The following is a 15968-nucleotide window of genomic DNA, read 5'->3' as shown; positions in this document are numbered from 1 at the left end:
GTGGGACATCACCTGGTTTATAAGCAGACCACTCAATTGTTATGGTGTTGTGCAATTGATCCTGGTTTGCTAATGGTTTGCTAAAATTGTTGTTTCTTTCCAGATATCATCAGAAAAAGGTAATTAAAATTCGTTAAAATGACAGATCTATCGGACTTTCAAAGAGGTCAAATTGTCAGTGCTCGTATGGCAGGCACTAGCATAATGAAAATAGCCGAAATGTTTGGCGTATCAAGAAGTACTGTCTTGAAAGTAATGACAGCCTTTGAGAAAGAGGGAAAAAACCTCCTCATCAAAACAAAACTCTGGAAGAAAACCAAAACTTTCAGATAGGGATCATCGGACACTTACGTGAAAGGATCACAAAAGTACAACTCCCAAAATTACTGCAGAGCTTAATGACCACCTCAAGAACCCAGTTTCCACAAAAACTGTTCGCTGGGAGCTGCACAAAGCCAGATTTCACAGGAGGGCTGCAATCAGAAAACCACTACTTTCAAAAACAAACATTGCAAAGCGTTTAGAGTGGAGTAAAAACCTACAGAATTGGTCCCTAGAGCAGTGGAAGAATGTTATTTTCTTGGACAAGTCATCTTTTATCGTATTTCCGACCACCGGCCAAGTATACATGTGGAGACAGCCAAAAGAAGCATTTGACCCAGACTGCCTTTTTCCAACTGTTTAACATGGAGGAGGATCTGTAATGATCTTGGGGGCTATATCTTGGAAATCCACTGGCCCAATGGTTTCCTTTCATGGCAGAATTAATAGTGAAGACTATTTAAGCATTTTATCTGATCAAATTCATCCTATGGTTGCGGAACTGTTTCCGGAGGGAAACACAATCTTTCAGGATGATAATGCACCAATTCACACAGCTAAAGTTGTTACTGAATGGCTCAAGGAACATTCTAGGAATATTTTAGGAAGTTGAACATCTTATCTGGCCACCACAGTCCCCAGATCTGAATATTATCGAACATTTATGGTGCATTTTAGAAAAACAAGTCAGGAGTTGATATCCTCCACCATCATCACTACAAGAACTGGAGACTGTTTTAGCTGAAGAATGGACAAAAATTCCTTTGGAAACAATTCAAACTTTGTACGAGTCCATACCTCATAGAATTCAAGCTGTAATTACTACCAAAGGCGGTCCTACCTCATATTAAAATAAATTTGTTTGAAATTTTAAGGTGTTTCCATTATTTTGTCCAATCCCTGTATATATACATATTTGTGCATGTGTATATGTATATATATATGTGTGTATATATATATATATATATATATATATATGAAACACATCCATGCACATATATACACACATATACATACATACTCATATATATACACACATACACGTACTCATAAATGTACACACTTGTGCAGAGACATAATGTATGTACACATACACACACACAGGTTGTTTCTATGAACAGAAACCTGCTCCAACAGAGAAGGAAGTTAGTTGTTTGGTGAGAAAATTTAATACTAGAGAGGGAGAGAGAAATGAGAGACAGACACACAGACAGACAGGGAGTGAAAGCGAGGAAGAAAGAGAAAATTCAGGATTCCCTTCACAACGCAGCATATGTTTATCAAACGTGACTCTAAAACAATGATGGTTTGACAAAAGCGACACTAAAGCAACTCCAATATAATGATTTGATGCTCTCATTCAGTTGTTTCAATATACAGACATCATAAATAAATAAATGTGTGTGTGTGTGTGTGTATCGACATTATATATATATATATATATATAGACATATATATATATATATATATATATTTATATACATATGTATAAATATCTATATTTATATATATATATATATATATATATATATGTATATATATATATATATATATATATATATATATATGTATATATATGAATATAGATATACATACATATACATCATCATCAACATCATTTTACATCCACATGCTGGCGTAAATTTATTGCATCATCATCATCCAATACAGATCTTATTTGGAGTTACTGCTCTTGGTAGACGTGACAGGTCTCAAGTCTCTTGGGTACTTCTTTTTAGAGCAGGGCTTTAAGGTCTGGATGCCATTTTTTATGCCAAATCTTTCTTTACTGAATGTATTTTATCATGCACACCACTAAAGCAGTTATTTAGTCCCTGACAAGACTAAAACATCATATATATATGTGTGTGTGTATCTATCTATCTATATATATATATATCTATATATATATAAATAGCATATTGGCATAGAAATTTTTTCTTTTGCCCTTATTTATAATTGTATATATAAATTTTGTATGACTCTGTTATTCTTTCATTCTTTCTATCAGCCCCTTCACACTTACTTTTCTTCAAAGATACATTATCAGACATGTCCTGTTCTAAGATGAAAGGGTGTGATTTGAGGGTTTCCTATTTGCCTTTTTGAGGATATCGAATGACCATGCCAAGTGGCAATGTATTTACGCTTGTGTGGTGTAGATGTGCGTGTGTGTGCATATTTGTGTGTGTGTGTGTGTGTGTGTGTGTGTGCACGTGCATGATTGTGTGTGGTGTAAAAGTGTTATCTGTATGCAAATTAAAGGAGTGATAAAAACAAGGCAGGCAGAGGAAGTCAATAGGAAAGACCTGAAGTTTTTCAGGCTGTAATGTTACTATTGTTAACTGTTGTAATGTTGCCACTACACAACGTGACATATCCAAAAACCACAATGATTGTAACGAAAACAATGGCATTTGTAAATAATAATAATAATAATAATAATAATAATAATAATAATAATAACAATAATAATTATTATTATTCTACTATAGTGGTTCAATAAAAGAGATCAATGGAATAATACCATGTTTATAAAAAAAAAAAATATCAGTACTGGGGTTGATTCATTCAACTAAAAAAAAATTCTTCAAGTCAGTGCCCCAGCATGGCTGCAGTCTATTGACTGACACAAGTAAAAGAAAAGATTATTAAAAAAAAGCATAAGTCTGGTGCAGGCTTCGGCCTGGCCAGCACTTGGGGTACCATTCCACCCATGCTAGCATGGAACATGAAATGTTAAATGGTGATGACGATGATGATGATGATGAGGAGGAGGAGGAGGAGGAGGAGGAGGAATGGTGAAACATCCTGAAACTACAGCATTCACTCCTTTCTTTGAAAAAAATGGGTGGTTTCCAAGTATAAAGAAAATGCTGCCCTTATTCCCATATATATAAGTTTCTGTGTCAAAAAGGACAATAGAGAAACAGTTAGTCAATGAAAAAGGGAGGGCTGCTATTATAGAAGCATGATGGACCACATGAAAATAATAAACAAGAAAAGAATAGAAAGGAGACAAAAAGAATGCAATATAATCTTGTCAGTTGTTTGTCTGTAAAGGTTTTATATTCAAAGGTAAATGGGTCTCTCTTCTCAGATTTTCTATCAATATGGAATGTATCTTTCTTTTTTATTCTCACTGAGTAAAGTTATTTTATGGCTGTCTGTGTTGTAATATACAATGTAAGACATAAACGATAACATTTTCTCTTTTCAGTCTCATATGGTAACTTACAATATGTGTTTGTGCGTGAGTGTGTGTGTATGTGTCTATACATACATATATGTATGTATATGTATATATATATACACACACACACATATTTATAAACACATATATACCTACATATTTCCAAGCAAAGTAAAGTTTCCCCATGGCCCATGGCTGAACATGTGAATGTGTTTACACAGAATATTCAAAACAAGCAATCCCATTTCAATGATGGTGACACATGCTTAAACTATCAAACAAGGAAACACATACACACACACACACACACACACACATACATATTCAGGGGTTGGACAAAATAAAGGAAACACCTTAAAATTTCAAACAAATTTATTTTAATATGGGGTAAGACCACCTTTGGCAGTAATTACAACATGAATTCTACAAGGTATGAACTCATACAAAGTTTGAATTGTTTCCAAAAGAATTTTTGTCCATTCTTCAGCTAAAACAGTCTCCAGTTCTTGTAGTGATGACGGTGGAGGATATCAACTCCTTATTTGTTTTTCTAAAATGCACCATAAATGTTCAATAATTTCGAGAATGTTCAATAATACTGAAACAGTTCCGCAACCATAGGATGAATTTGATCAGATAAAATGCTTAAATAGTCTTCACTATTAATTCTGCCATGAAGTAAAACGTTTTGCAATGTTTGTTTTTGAAAGTAGTGATTTTCTGATTGCAGCCCTCCTGTGAAATCTGGCTTTGTGCAGCTCCCAGCGAACAGTTTTTGTGAAAACTGGGTTCTTGAGGTGGTCATTAAGCTCTGCAGGAATTTTGGGAGTTGTTTTTTTGTGATCGTTTCACATAAGAGTCCAATGGTCCCTATCTGAAAGTTTTGGTTTTCTTCTGGAGTTTCGTTTCGATGAGGAGGTTTTTCCTTCTTTCTCAAAGGCTGTTATTACTTTCGAGACAGTACTTCTTGATACACCAAGCATTTTGGCTGTTTTCATTACGCTAGCACTTGCCATACGAGCACCAATAATTTGACCTCTTTTGTTGTCAAGCAATGGTGGTGGGACAAACACAGACACACAAACATATACATTAACATATATATAATGGACTTCTTTCAATTTCCATCTACCAAATCCGCTTACAAGGCTTTGGTCAACTTGACGCTATAGTAGAAGACAGTTGCCGAAGGTGCCACGCAGTGGGACTGAACCCGGAACCCTTTGGTTGGGAAGCTTCTTACTACACAGTCACACCTGCACCTATTGTTTAGAATTTATTCACGTATGTAGAGCTTTGTAAATGAGTATGTTCAGGTGTGTCCCTTTGTTAGGTGGGCACAGGATGTTAGGAGTTTAGTCTTGGTTTGATTAGATTTAATCCTTTGCTTCTTTGATACTGTAATGGTCAAAGGTACAAAATCCAATCTTAAAGACTTTAATAGTCAGGTGCGTCAACATTTTTTGTAATGCAATTTTTTAGAGGTTCACAAAAGAATATAAGTAGGTTTTGGCTGATCAGTTTCTTTACTTGTTGTTATGTAGTGTATTTCCTATTTTTATTTGGGGAGGAAGGGGAGGGATTTAATTACTTCCTGGAAAATTCCGAGGAAGGGGACGAGGGGGATTAATTACTTTCTGGAAAGTTCCAAGGAAGGTGAGGGTATTACTTCATTCCTGGAAAGTTCCGAGGAGGGGGAGGAAGAGGATCAATTACTCCCTGGAGAGTTCCGAGCATGGGGAAGGGGGAGGGGATCAATTACTTCCTGGAAAGTTCCGAGGAGGGGTTTAATTACTTCCGGGAAAGTTCTGATGTGGGGAGGAGGGGGTTAATTACTTCCTGGAAAGTACCGAAGAAGAGTCTGTCCTGCGGTATCCTGTCCCTGCGCCTGGCCCGACCTGAAGAACGCTAGAAATAGCAGCTGCCTCTCCCTCACCTGGACGATCGCCTCGCACGTCCTCGCGTCGCAACAACCCCGCTCGAATAAAAGGCACGAAATCCCAATCGAGGGTCCCTCTGCCCCTCTTCCTCTTCCGGTCAGCGGTCAGCTCCCGAGTTGCTGACGTCATACCACAGTGTGTGTGTGTGTGTGTGTGTGTGTGCGTGTATTTATTTATATATAATTATTTCTAGCCCACTCTCTATATATGTACATTGCATGCAAATCACTCAGACATGTGTGTGTGTATGCATATACACCCCCAGCGCGCATTTTTCTTCATATTCGTTTACTACACTTTGTTGTACACCTATTACACTTTTTTTTTTTTTTGCTCGGGTCAAACACTGGAGTTTAAAGGTCAAGGTCTGACGATGTGAATGTTCCGTGTCCTCTCCTCCACCACCCACCCCCGTTCGCGAGCGCGCATTTTTTTTTTTTTCATATTCGTTTAGAGCAAGTTGTTTTACACCTATTACACTATTTTTTTTCTTTTTTCTTTTTTTTTTGCTCGGGTTAAACCCTTTAGTTTGACCAATATGTTTATGCGTGATTCCGAAGTTACATGGAACATGTTTTCTTTTTTTCTCAAATATTCTCTGATAATGCTTTAGAGGTAGGTGCAAAACTCAAGTCTTCGAATAAACATTAAAGCAATACCTGAGTAAGAATGTAGAATATTAAGAATATTAAGAATACTAAGAGCGGCCTTTTTATTAGAAGGAACGGTTAGTTAGGTGACATCGGTAAGTGGCATGCTACACTTACATGTGTTCAATGGCTGCTCTGTGTGTTAACAGACGACCTCTACGATGGCTCTCTGCATGGAGCAGTTTCTCTCGTGAGTATATATATATTGATTGAATATTGTAGTTACAATAATAATTATTATTTTAGTAATGATTGGTCTGTTAGCAAGGGGGATTTGATAGCTTGTTGTGTTCGTTGTCTTTCGACAGAACGTTGTTCATTTAAGACAGTGTGGTAACAACAAAGATTATTTATGGTTATTCTTATTTATAAGCGAATGAAGAGGACGGAGTACTTTGACTATGAAGTGTTAATGCCTCTTTCACTGAGTATAGTGATGTAAATAAATGCAAGTCAGAAACACTGCTGAAAATCGAAACCCTATCGCAGATTCTCCTGTCCCGCTTCTATCCATTCCTATCGCTAAAGGGATGCACTGGACGGCACAGCTCCCTCCCCTCATTGTTCAATGGGGCATCCTCAGATTTAGAAAAGGTCAAACTGCGGCCCGTGGGACTTTCTAAATAACAAACCGAACAAAGAATTACTTTGAACGGATGATGAGCCTTCTCGAAAAAGGTTGCCTGTGTCTGTTCTAAATTATCATTTAACTTGTTAAAAATAGCAGCGAAATCTCTCTGAAAGATCTGGCTACGCTTTCTAGCATCTCTACCATCTTTAAAAAAAAGAGGAAGAACACATCGAATTATGTGATCTAGATGCATAATGCCTGGAAAAAAGATAGGATAGTCGTGGCTGGCATGTCATTTGATCATAGGTCGGCTAGATCAAGGTTTGGACCCGAGACTAAACAACAACTGAAGGAACTATTATATCATTAAAGGGATCGGATATAATGTTTGCCTTGACATTTCATCTCAATAACAATAATAATGGTTTCAAATATTGGCACAAGGCCAGCAATTTAGGGGGAATGGGGCTAAATCGATTACGTCGACACCAGTGTTCAACTGATACTTATTTTATCAACCCCAAAAGGATGAAAAGCAAAGTTGACCTCGGCAGAATTTGAACTCAGAACATAAAGACAGACAAAATATCACTAAACATTTTGCCCGGCATGCTAACAATTCTGTCAGCTTGCTGCCTTTATAACAATAATATTGATAATAATAATAAGTATTGGGGTCCTTTGTAAAGTCCCCATGGAACTCTTGCATGCAGATGGACCATCAGATAGCACCTAACAAGCTCAATAAGTGTTAGTATTTGCCATGGAAATACTGACTATTCAAGGGGGTGCTGAAAAGTTCCTGACTTTAAGCGTATCCCAAAAGGCTTGATTGATGGTCCAACTTCCCGAGTTCTTTTACAGGGCTTAGAAAAACTGAAGGACCACCGCAATAAGTGTGTGAATCTGAGAGGGGATTATGTTGAATAAAATCATAATTAACTGATCCTCCTGTATTTTCTTTTACCCAAAACCAGGAACTTTTCAGTACCCGCTTGTAATGTTGTGAAGAAGGGAGCTGCAAGAACTCAAGAATTCCTTTAACTGTTGAATAAAGACTTCAGGAATGTATCCCGTTATCCGATTTGTAATTCATACAACTAAAATGATAACCACTTCTTTTTGTGAAGATTTTGACATGTTACCAGTGAATATCTGTACATTCCAAACATTAGCAAACATAAAGGTGGATAAATAGTGTGGGAGTATTTGAATAGTTCCTTTCCCAACCATCCATCAATATTAATATGGGTGTTTTCTAGCTCATTCAATAAAAGGAAACTATGAGTAATTAATTATAATATAGGTGCATACGTAGCTGTGTGGTTATGAAATTCACTTCAGGTCCTTGTGGTCTCAGGTTCTATTCCACTGTGTGGCACCCCGGACAAATGTCTTTTATTATAGCTTCAAACTGACCCATGCCTTGTTAGTGAAAATGCTAGACAGAAACTGTTCAGAAGCCTATTGTGTGTGTCTGTGTCTGTTTTATACACACATATACTCATATATATCAGGTCATTCCATAAGTTCTGTCCGAATTTTGAATAAAGAAAACAAGTGATCAAATGTTATATTTAATTGAAATTTAATCATCAATATTACCTCATTTGGCTACAAATGCCTTCTTCCTCAGAGTGAAGAGCAGACAGTAGACACAACTGCAATAATGCATGGTAATGAGACAAAAGCCTTGATTGCAAAAGCTATAAAGAAATGAAAGCGGCATACTTCGATGGATACCTTTTACTTATTACTTGTTTCAATGATTAGACTCTGACCATACTGGGGCACTGCCTTGAAGAGGTTTTAGTCAACAAATTGACCCCAGTGTTTTTTTTTTGTTTTTTTTTACCTTAATGTATCTCTTTAGTGGAAGACACTTGCCGAAGCCATGCAGTGGGACTGAACCTGGAACCATGTGCTTGGGTAGCAAACTTCTTGTTACACAGCCATGCGTGTGTAATGTTAGTGCACCTGAATACCAGAGTACAAATGAGTTGAGAGAAAAACTGTATGTGTGAGGAATCAGGTGTAGAAGAGAGAATGCTACATTGAAATGGGCATCTGATGTGCATGGAGGATAACTGTTGCATGAGAAAGTACTGAACACTCCAAGTTAGTGGAACTCACTGATGAGGAAAACCAAGGAAGACTTAGTTTGAAGTGGTGAAGGCTGCAGTGCTACATAAGACCCATCCCACCTACACTGTATATTCCCCATCCCCACTCACATTATGATACACTGCCACCCCACCCCCTGTTTAATACTACAATACCAGTCCTGTTCCTTGTGTCATTCCAGTTCTGAGATCCCTAAATATGTCATATTTCAGGTTATCAGACCTACTGCTCCCAAAAGAAGAACCCAGCTGAGATCCGGAAGAGACAAAATGAATTGTTTGATGAGGAGAAGAAACGGCAGCTGTCCTTTTTCAAAAGGATTGAGAAGATCCGAGTGGAACATGTGGGTGCTCCTGAGGATTGTACTCTAATCATGAACAAGGGTTTGTCAACACCCTTTAATTGTGCCATGCGTAAGTAGTCTTTCTTTCTAACTTCCCCCATCAAGAAGTCCTACATCCCTTCTATGTAGGTAGATTTTAACAATGACCTCTAGGTTTCACTGTTGACCTTCTATCATGTCAAAGGTCAGACAGATGGATAAAGGTTATGTGTCCAAATCTACTGCTAGTGTGTCCTTGAGTATTTAGATTGAACACACAGCTTTTGAGAATGTTACACACAAGTAACTGGCAACTATCCAAGGATAGTTTTTTAAAAGAATATTTACATAGTATTCAAATACAAGGGGCATTTTCCTTGTCTCTCTCTTGTTTACTCTTGTGGGTTACAAGAGTAAACAAGAGAGACAGAGACAGGCAGAAACAAGGAAAATGCCCCTTGTATTTAAATACTATGCAAATATTCTTTTAAAAAATTTTTCATTTAATTTTTCCAAAATTTAATTGTTTTCCATTCTTAAGGTTGAAAATGTCTCAATGACTGAAACCGAAACTGAAATGTTTTTGATAAAATTATTTTAGCATTTTTTACCTTGACTTTTTTTCCATATATATATATATATATATATATTTACATACATATGTATACATATATTAAGCTTTTCTTCTAAATTTGTTTTATGTTCTGCCTACAGACATAGCAGAGTTGTTAATGAAGCGGTCAGTAGTGGCATGTGTTAATGGTCAGATATGGGACATGCATCGACCTCTTGTTGAAGACTGTCAACTCAGCTTCCTTCATTTCAAAGAGGATGACTGTCAAGAAGTCAACAGAGTAAGTACTTCAATATATTGTTGTTGTTGTTGTTCTACACTTCAACTCAGCTTTGGTCCACCATTTCTATGATCAAAGACATTCCAGATGTGTCCATCCCATCTATTATTCAGAAAAACTGTATCTAGGATTACATTATCTAATATTTCCTTCCTTTGTTTTTAATAAGGTTCAGTGGAATTGAGGTAGATTTGGTTGAAATTTCTAGCAGGTCAAATGGCTATATAATGGCTCCCTCCTTGATTCCAGGGTTGTGCATGTGTTCATGTTTTTTCATCTGTATGCATGTGTTTATACAGTGTGTTTGTGTGTTTATATAATATGTGTGTGTTCCTGATATCAGCCACAGTTATCAAATGTAATTTATATATTTTCAGGCATTTTGGAGGTCCTGCTCTTTTATACTGGGTTACGTTTTAATGTCAGCATTTAAAGATGACTACCATGTGGAGCTGTGTCGCTTCCCATCCCCTAATGGTGAGTGTCAACTTTAAATACCAACCTTCACTTTTAACCTGCCTGTGGTCAGTAAAGCCTTCAAAAGGCAAGTTATTACCATAGTTGTCAATTTTACTCTGGCCCTAAATCCTTTGTAGATTGAATAACCCCATCATGGGGCTTTTTACGCAATTCGAGTTGTTAACCTTTTGTTCTTCCTTCATACCCGAAGTCAAATATTTATTTACATCAACACTGAATGTGTTATGAATATGTCTCTGTATGTATATATGCATGTGTGTGTATGGATATATGGTTGTCTGTAAATATGTATGCATGTGTGTGTGTAGGTATGTGGGCCTCTTTAAAGCCAGGAACTTTTCAGCACCCCCTCATAAGTGCGGAGTGCAACAATAGGTGGAATCAGCAATGACTTATTTGGGTTTTACGTCCCCTACCTTTCTTGCCATGTGTCTCTTTTATGTGTCTGGCATGTGGTACATGGTGTACCAGTTCAGGTTACACAATTAACGAGAGAAAGTGGGGTAGACTCTGCATAGACTTTTTACATTTCAAACAAATTCTTTGTGTGCTGGTTATTGACTAACAACATATTTGTTTTACATTTTGACTGAGTGGTCATACATTATTCTCAACAATGCATGTCATACATATAATATATGCATATGCATATTTGTATGTATGCATGTTTATATACATGCATGTACATGCATAAACACATACACGCATATCTCTCTCTCTCGATGTGTGTGTACATAAATATATGCGACTGTCTGTCTCTCCAAATATAATTTTATATATATGTATACATGCACTCACACAAACACATTATATGTGTATATATTTTAATCAATACTTCATATTTGCTCTTCTTCTTCTCCCACTTCCAACATCTTCCACCTCGTTGCTGTAATTAACAACATTGTTCTTTGTCTGCAGTAAAAAGTGGCAGTTTTGTATATGATGCTGACCTGAATTTACCGAACTGGAAGCCAACTTTGGTATGTCTCCTACATCATCTCTGTCTTTTACACACACACACACAAATATATTCACATGCATCTGTATATGCTTTGTGTGTGTGTATATGTGTATTTTTACTGGCATACATTTATATATACATACATACATACATAGGCATATATTTGTTTAAAGAAATAGGTATTGTGTATAGATCAACTCAATCAGCTGATTTATAATCAATGACAACCCAGTCATGACCATCACGTCTTTTTTTCTCTAAGGATTTCAATGTAGAACTACATTAACCAGTGTATCCCTGTTTATTTGAAATGTTAGCATTTGAGCCAACAGAATTTAGTTGCTATTTCTAACAGATTAGGTGTCTACATCGAAGATTTAGTGAGTACCTGTGGTAAGGAGTAGCTCACAGAAACAGGGGGTAGCTGTGGCATGGTGCAGTGTACAGAACTGTAAAAGAAATTAATATCAAGTAATAGGTGCTGGTGGCACATGAAAGCACCCATAGCAGGGTCATAATCTAAGACGTCTATGTATGTTATAGCTCTGTTGTCTTAAGTATGTAAGTGAAATCATAGTCAGGGCCAATGCCGGTGTCATGTGAATCGCACCCATTACACTCTTGGAATGGTTGGCATTAAGAAGGGTGTCCAGCCATAGAAACCCTGCCAAATCAGGTTGGAACCTGGTACAGCTCTCCAGCTTACCAGTTTCAGTCTAACCCATGCCAGCATAAAAAGCTGATGCTAAATGATGACGATGATGATCATCATCATGGGTAAGCTAAGGTACAGTCTAGGATGTCTACATATGTCATAGCCATGATATTATAAAGTCTTAAATATGTTGTGGGTAAGTAAGATCTTGTTCTTACTGTTGTCGATGTTGACAAGGGATTTGGTAAACTGATTTGCATAAATATTAATGTAAAATCTTATGTTGTGATAACTTGATGTACACTACCAACCATACTACACCACTGACACCCTCACCACTAACACCATTAACACCACCACCACTACAGTACAGATCTTTTATTTATCTGCAGAGAGAATTATACGCCCTCAGCTCTATTGGTTCTAAGCTCCAGTACCAGGATTACAGGTTTGAACCTCTAACAGTCAACGAACAGACAGCAAGAGAAATGTTCCAACACAACAGGTTCATAGCTTTATTTACTTCTATTTAGTAGTACATACTTGTCTATCTATACCTTGTGTGTGTGGCTGTTGTATGATGTATGGATAACATCTGTGTTGTCCAGAAGTTGTGTTGTGTCTGGATGGGAGTTATTCTGTTGGTTTTTATCTACCAACGCACTAGTCACCCTGGTGCTATAGTAGAAGTCACTTGTTCAAGGTGTCACACATTGAGACTGAACCCAAAAACCATGTGGTTGTGAAGTAAATTTCTTAACCTCTTGTGTGTACAAATGCGTACGTGTAGATACACACATACACATTTGTAATATGAGGTTGAATGGTGTCATTGGTCTCATAGTGGTGAATTCAGTGTATGGAGTGTTTTAGAGCAAGGCAGCTTACTTTGCTTGCCTCACAGTCTGTCTGGCTAACAAAAAGACGACCACAATTAACCATTTAGTATTCAGGTTATTCTGTTAAATGTAATGCCTATTTATTCACATCCATTTGAATTAGTTATGCATGATCTTGTAGCTTTGAGATGTCAATGACATGATTGCTTAGACCAGATCTGGCCAGTTTGAACATAAAATTAGGAGAATATTTTGGCCGGATATGGCCAGTTTAAATGCTAATGGGTTGAGTATTTTGTGTGTTGAGTTATAAATATAATTATGACAACCGTATATATATTTATGAAAACAAAGCCAAAGCTGAAATTGAAACCTTGATGTAAAATATATATGAGAAATGACAACTTTATTTTCAGATTCAAATTGCAGCAGATTCCCAGCATTGCATCTCAATCCAGTACCGGAGATAGTATAAACCTGTATCGTGTTGGTGATCATATTGATATCAGCCAGGGACCCATGATATCCTCCACAGCCCATCTGTGTAGATTTTCACTTACAGCAGTATGTTTCACTTTCTTATCATTTTTATCAAACTTTCTCTTATTGAGAGAACCCTACAGTCCAAAGGTCTATATTATGTTGAGAGACCCTGCAGTTCAGTCCCTGTCTTCTGGAGCGAACCTCACTGTAAATTTCCTGTCATGTCAAAATCCTATAAGTTAGCCCCCTGACACACTGAAGGATTCATTAGTTTAGCATCTCTCATGTTGAAAACCCCCTATAACAGCTTCTATCATGTTAAAAGACCCTACACTTCAGCCTTGCTATCATGATTAACAGACCATAGAGTTCAACTCCTATCATCTTCAGAGACCAACATTTCAGCCCCTTGTCATTTTGAGGTACTTCACAGTTGCTGCCAGCCTCTCATTTTGAAACCATATAACAGCCACTGTCATGTCAAGATAACCTAAAATTCAGCCCCTGTTTTATACATATATATTGCAAGACCCTACTGTTTAGTCCCTCTCATGCTGGGGGACCCTACTGTTCAATCTCTGTTATATTGATCTTTTGTCACCCTAGTAGAATACACTGATTACTACTACTCTTAAATATTTTCAGATACATAATATTGAATGTCCTGACTATGGAAAGTTACAAAGAGTACAAGGAGTAGCGATACCAAACCAGTTCTGGGTAGGTAACATGCCCTTGCTTCTTGTTTCATTGTAGCTGTCCTCATTGACATCACCATCATCATCATCTCTATCATCATCATCCTTAAAGAAACATAATTATTGTTGACTTACATGAGTAGAGGAAGATTTCACACAGGCAGGAGTAACTGACAATATATGTGGATGAAATGAATGATTGGTCTGTAGTTTCATAATGAGGCTAACATTGGCCAATTGTGTAAGAGAGACTGATGTTTGTCAGTTGTGTTTGAAAGAGACTGTAGTGTTAGTCAGTAATGTACAAGCGAGTCTGTAGCGTTGGTCAGTTGCATTTGAGAAAAACAACAATATCCATCTGAATTCCTCTGTCTTTCTGTTTCATTGCCAGCTCCACCAATGGACATACAATTTATTGGAGAAACAGTCCCAGAAACTGGTAAGTTCACTGTCAGCTCACTGTAACATTGGCTGTTAGTGTAGGACAGTCTTTACTTCAGCCACAGCTGTATTAGATGACTACTGTATTGATTTATGTATCACAAACACTCCTAGCTTTTAGTAAATAGATCACAGAAAAAAATATTATTTGTATGTAATGTGTCCAGCTGGTTGGTCCTAAAGTAATTGCAGATTGTTTTATATATAAACACAAACACACTATGGATGTGTGTGTGTAAATAGATAGATAGATAGATATTTGACCATCACAAAATACACAAAACCAGTATAATACACTCCTGGTTATAAGGGGTCTACTCTGAAAAGGGTTTTTTGCTATGCATGAATAAATACAGAATTATTAATGCTATCTTCTTATGATCCCTAATTATCACATGGTTCCTAATTTTCACAAGATAGAGTCCCTAAATACTTCTTAACTGGAGCCATCAAACAAGCAAATGATTGTTCTGTAATGTAACCCTTACTTATTATCTTGTAACTTGACCTCAAATCTCCCACCAAAACTTAGTGTTAATTTGTTCCTAATACCAGCTTAACCCTTTTAGTGTTCAGATTTTTCTCTCAAATGTAATGCTTATCAATTCACATTGTTTTAAATTAATCATGCATTATCTTGAGATTTTGATGATGGGATTGTTTATTTTTAGAATAACATAGTAGGGTAGGTGTGAGAATCCAGATCTGGCTGCTTAAGCATTAAACAAGAATATTTGGACCGGATAAGGCCAGTTTAAATGCTAAAGGGTTAATAATAACTAAGTTTAGATGACTACTGTATTGATTTATGTATCACAAACACTCCTACATACGAAATAACTAAGTTATTTTACTAAATTCTTCATTACATTTAATGTCAATCACTCGAAGTAAACGCAGAGTATCTCAACAAAAATATGGTAACAAAATATTTAATGAGATTATTTTCCTATTCATTTTCAGAACTGGTGTACTTACCCAAATGTACGGAAAAAGATAGAAGCAGAGAAAAGCCAACCAGAACCTGTACAGCAAGACACCCAGATGCTACCCTAATGTCAAGCCTTGCTACACTGTACCCAATGATATTCTTTTGTTAATCCTGAACACTCAACTTTACAGTGGTAATCCTCCGACTCCACTCAAGATATTTCAGTTCAGTTTTATATTCTTTTGTAGATATTTGAATAAATTTAATTTTGTCAGTCGATATTGTTTTGGTGTTACTGGGATGAACAATGGTCTGAGGGGTGTGTGATGTTATTGTAGTGGACAGTGATCAGAGGATTGTGTGATATTATTGGATTGGACAGTGGTTGGAGGGCTGTGTGTGGTATGTCAACAACACATAACTGGCACTCTGTCAGTTACGATGACAAGGGTTCCGGTTGATCTGATCAGAGAACAGCCTGCTCAAATAATCAATGTGCAAGTGG

At 36.9% G+C, this 15968-nt stretch overlaps 1 protein-coding gene across 1 annotated transcript; it reads left to right on the top strand.

Moving 5' to 3' along the window:
• Positions 1-6139: 6139 nt before the first annotated feature.
• LOC106869854 (large ribosomal subunit protein mL39) lies at positions 6140-15742 on the top strand. The gene is made up of 10 exons (XM_014915777.3): positions 6140-6294; positions 9012-9212; positions 9836-9975; positions 10353-10452; positions 11374-11435; positions 12464-12576; positions 13327-13474; positions 14039-14113; positions 14483-14530; positions 15496-15742. The coding sequence occupies exons 1-10, from the start codon at positions 6222-6224 to the stop codon at positions 15586-15588; spliced, it is 1053 nt and encodes a 350-aa protein (XP_014771263.1). The 5' UTR covers positions 6140-6221; the 3' UTR covers positions 15589-15742.
• The last annotated feature ends 226 nt before the right edge of the window (positions 15743-15968 follow it).

This window comes from Octopus bimaculoides, chromosome 20 (genome assembly GCF_046866305.1).
Source record: "Octopus bimaculoides isolate indiv1 chromosome 20, ASM4686630v1, whole genome shotgun sequence".
Lineage (NCBI taxonomy): Eukaryota > Metazoa > Mollusca > Cephalopoda > Octopoda > Octopodidae > Octopus > Octopus bimaculoides.
This window is presented reverse-complemented; position numbering and strand designations above follow the sequence as displayed.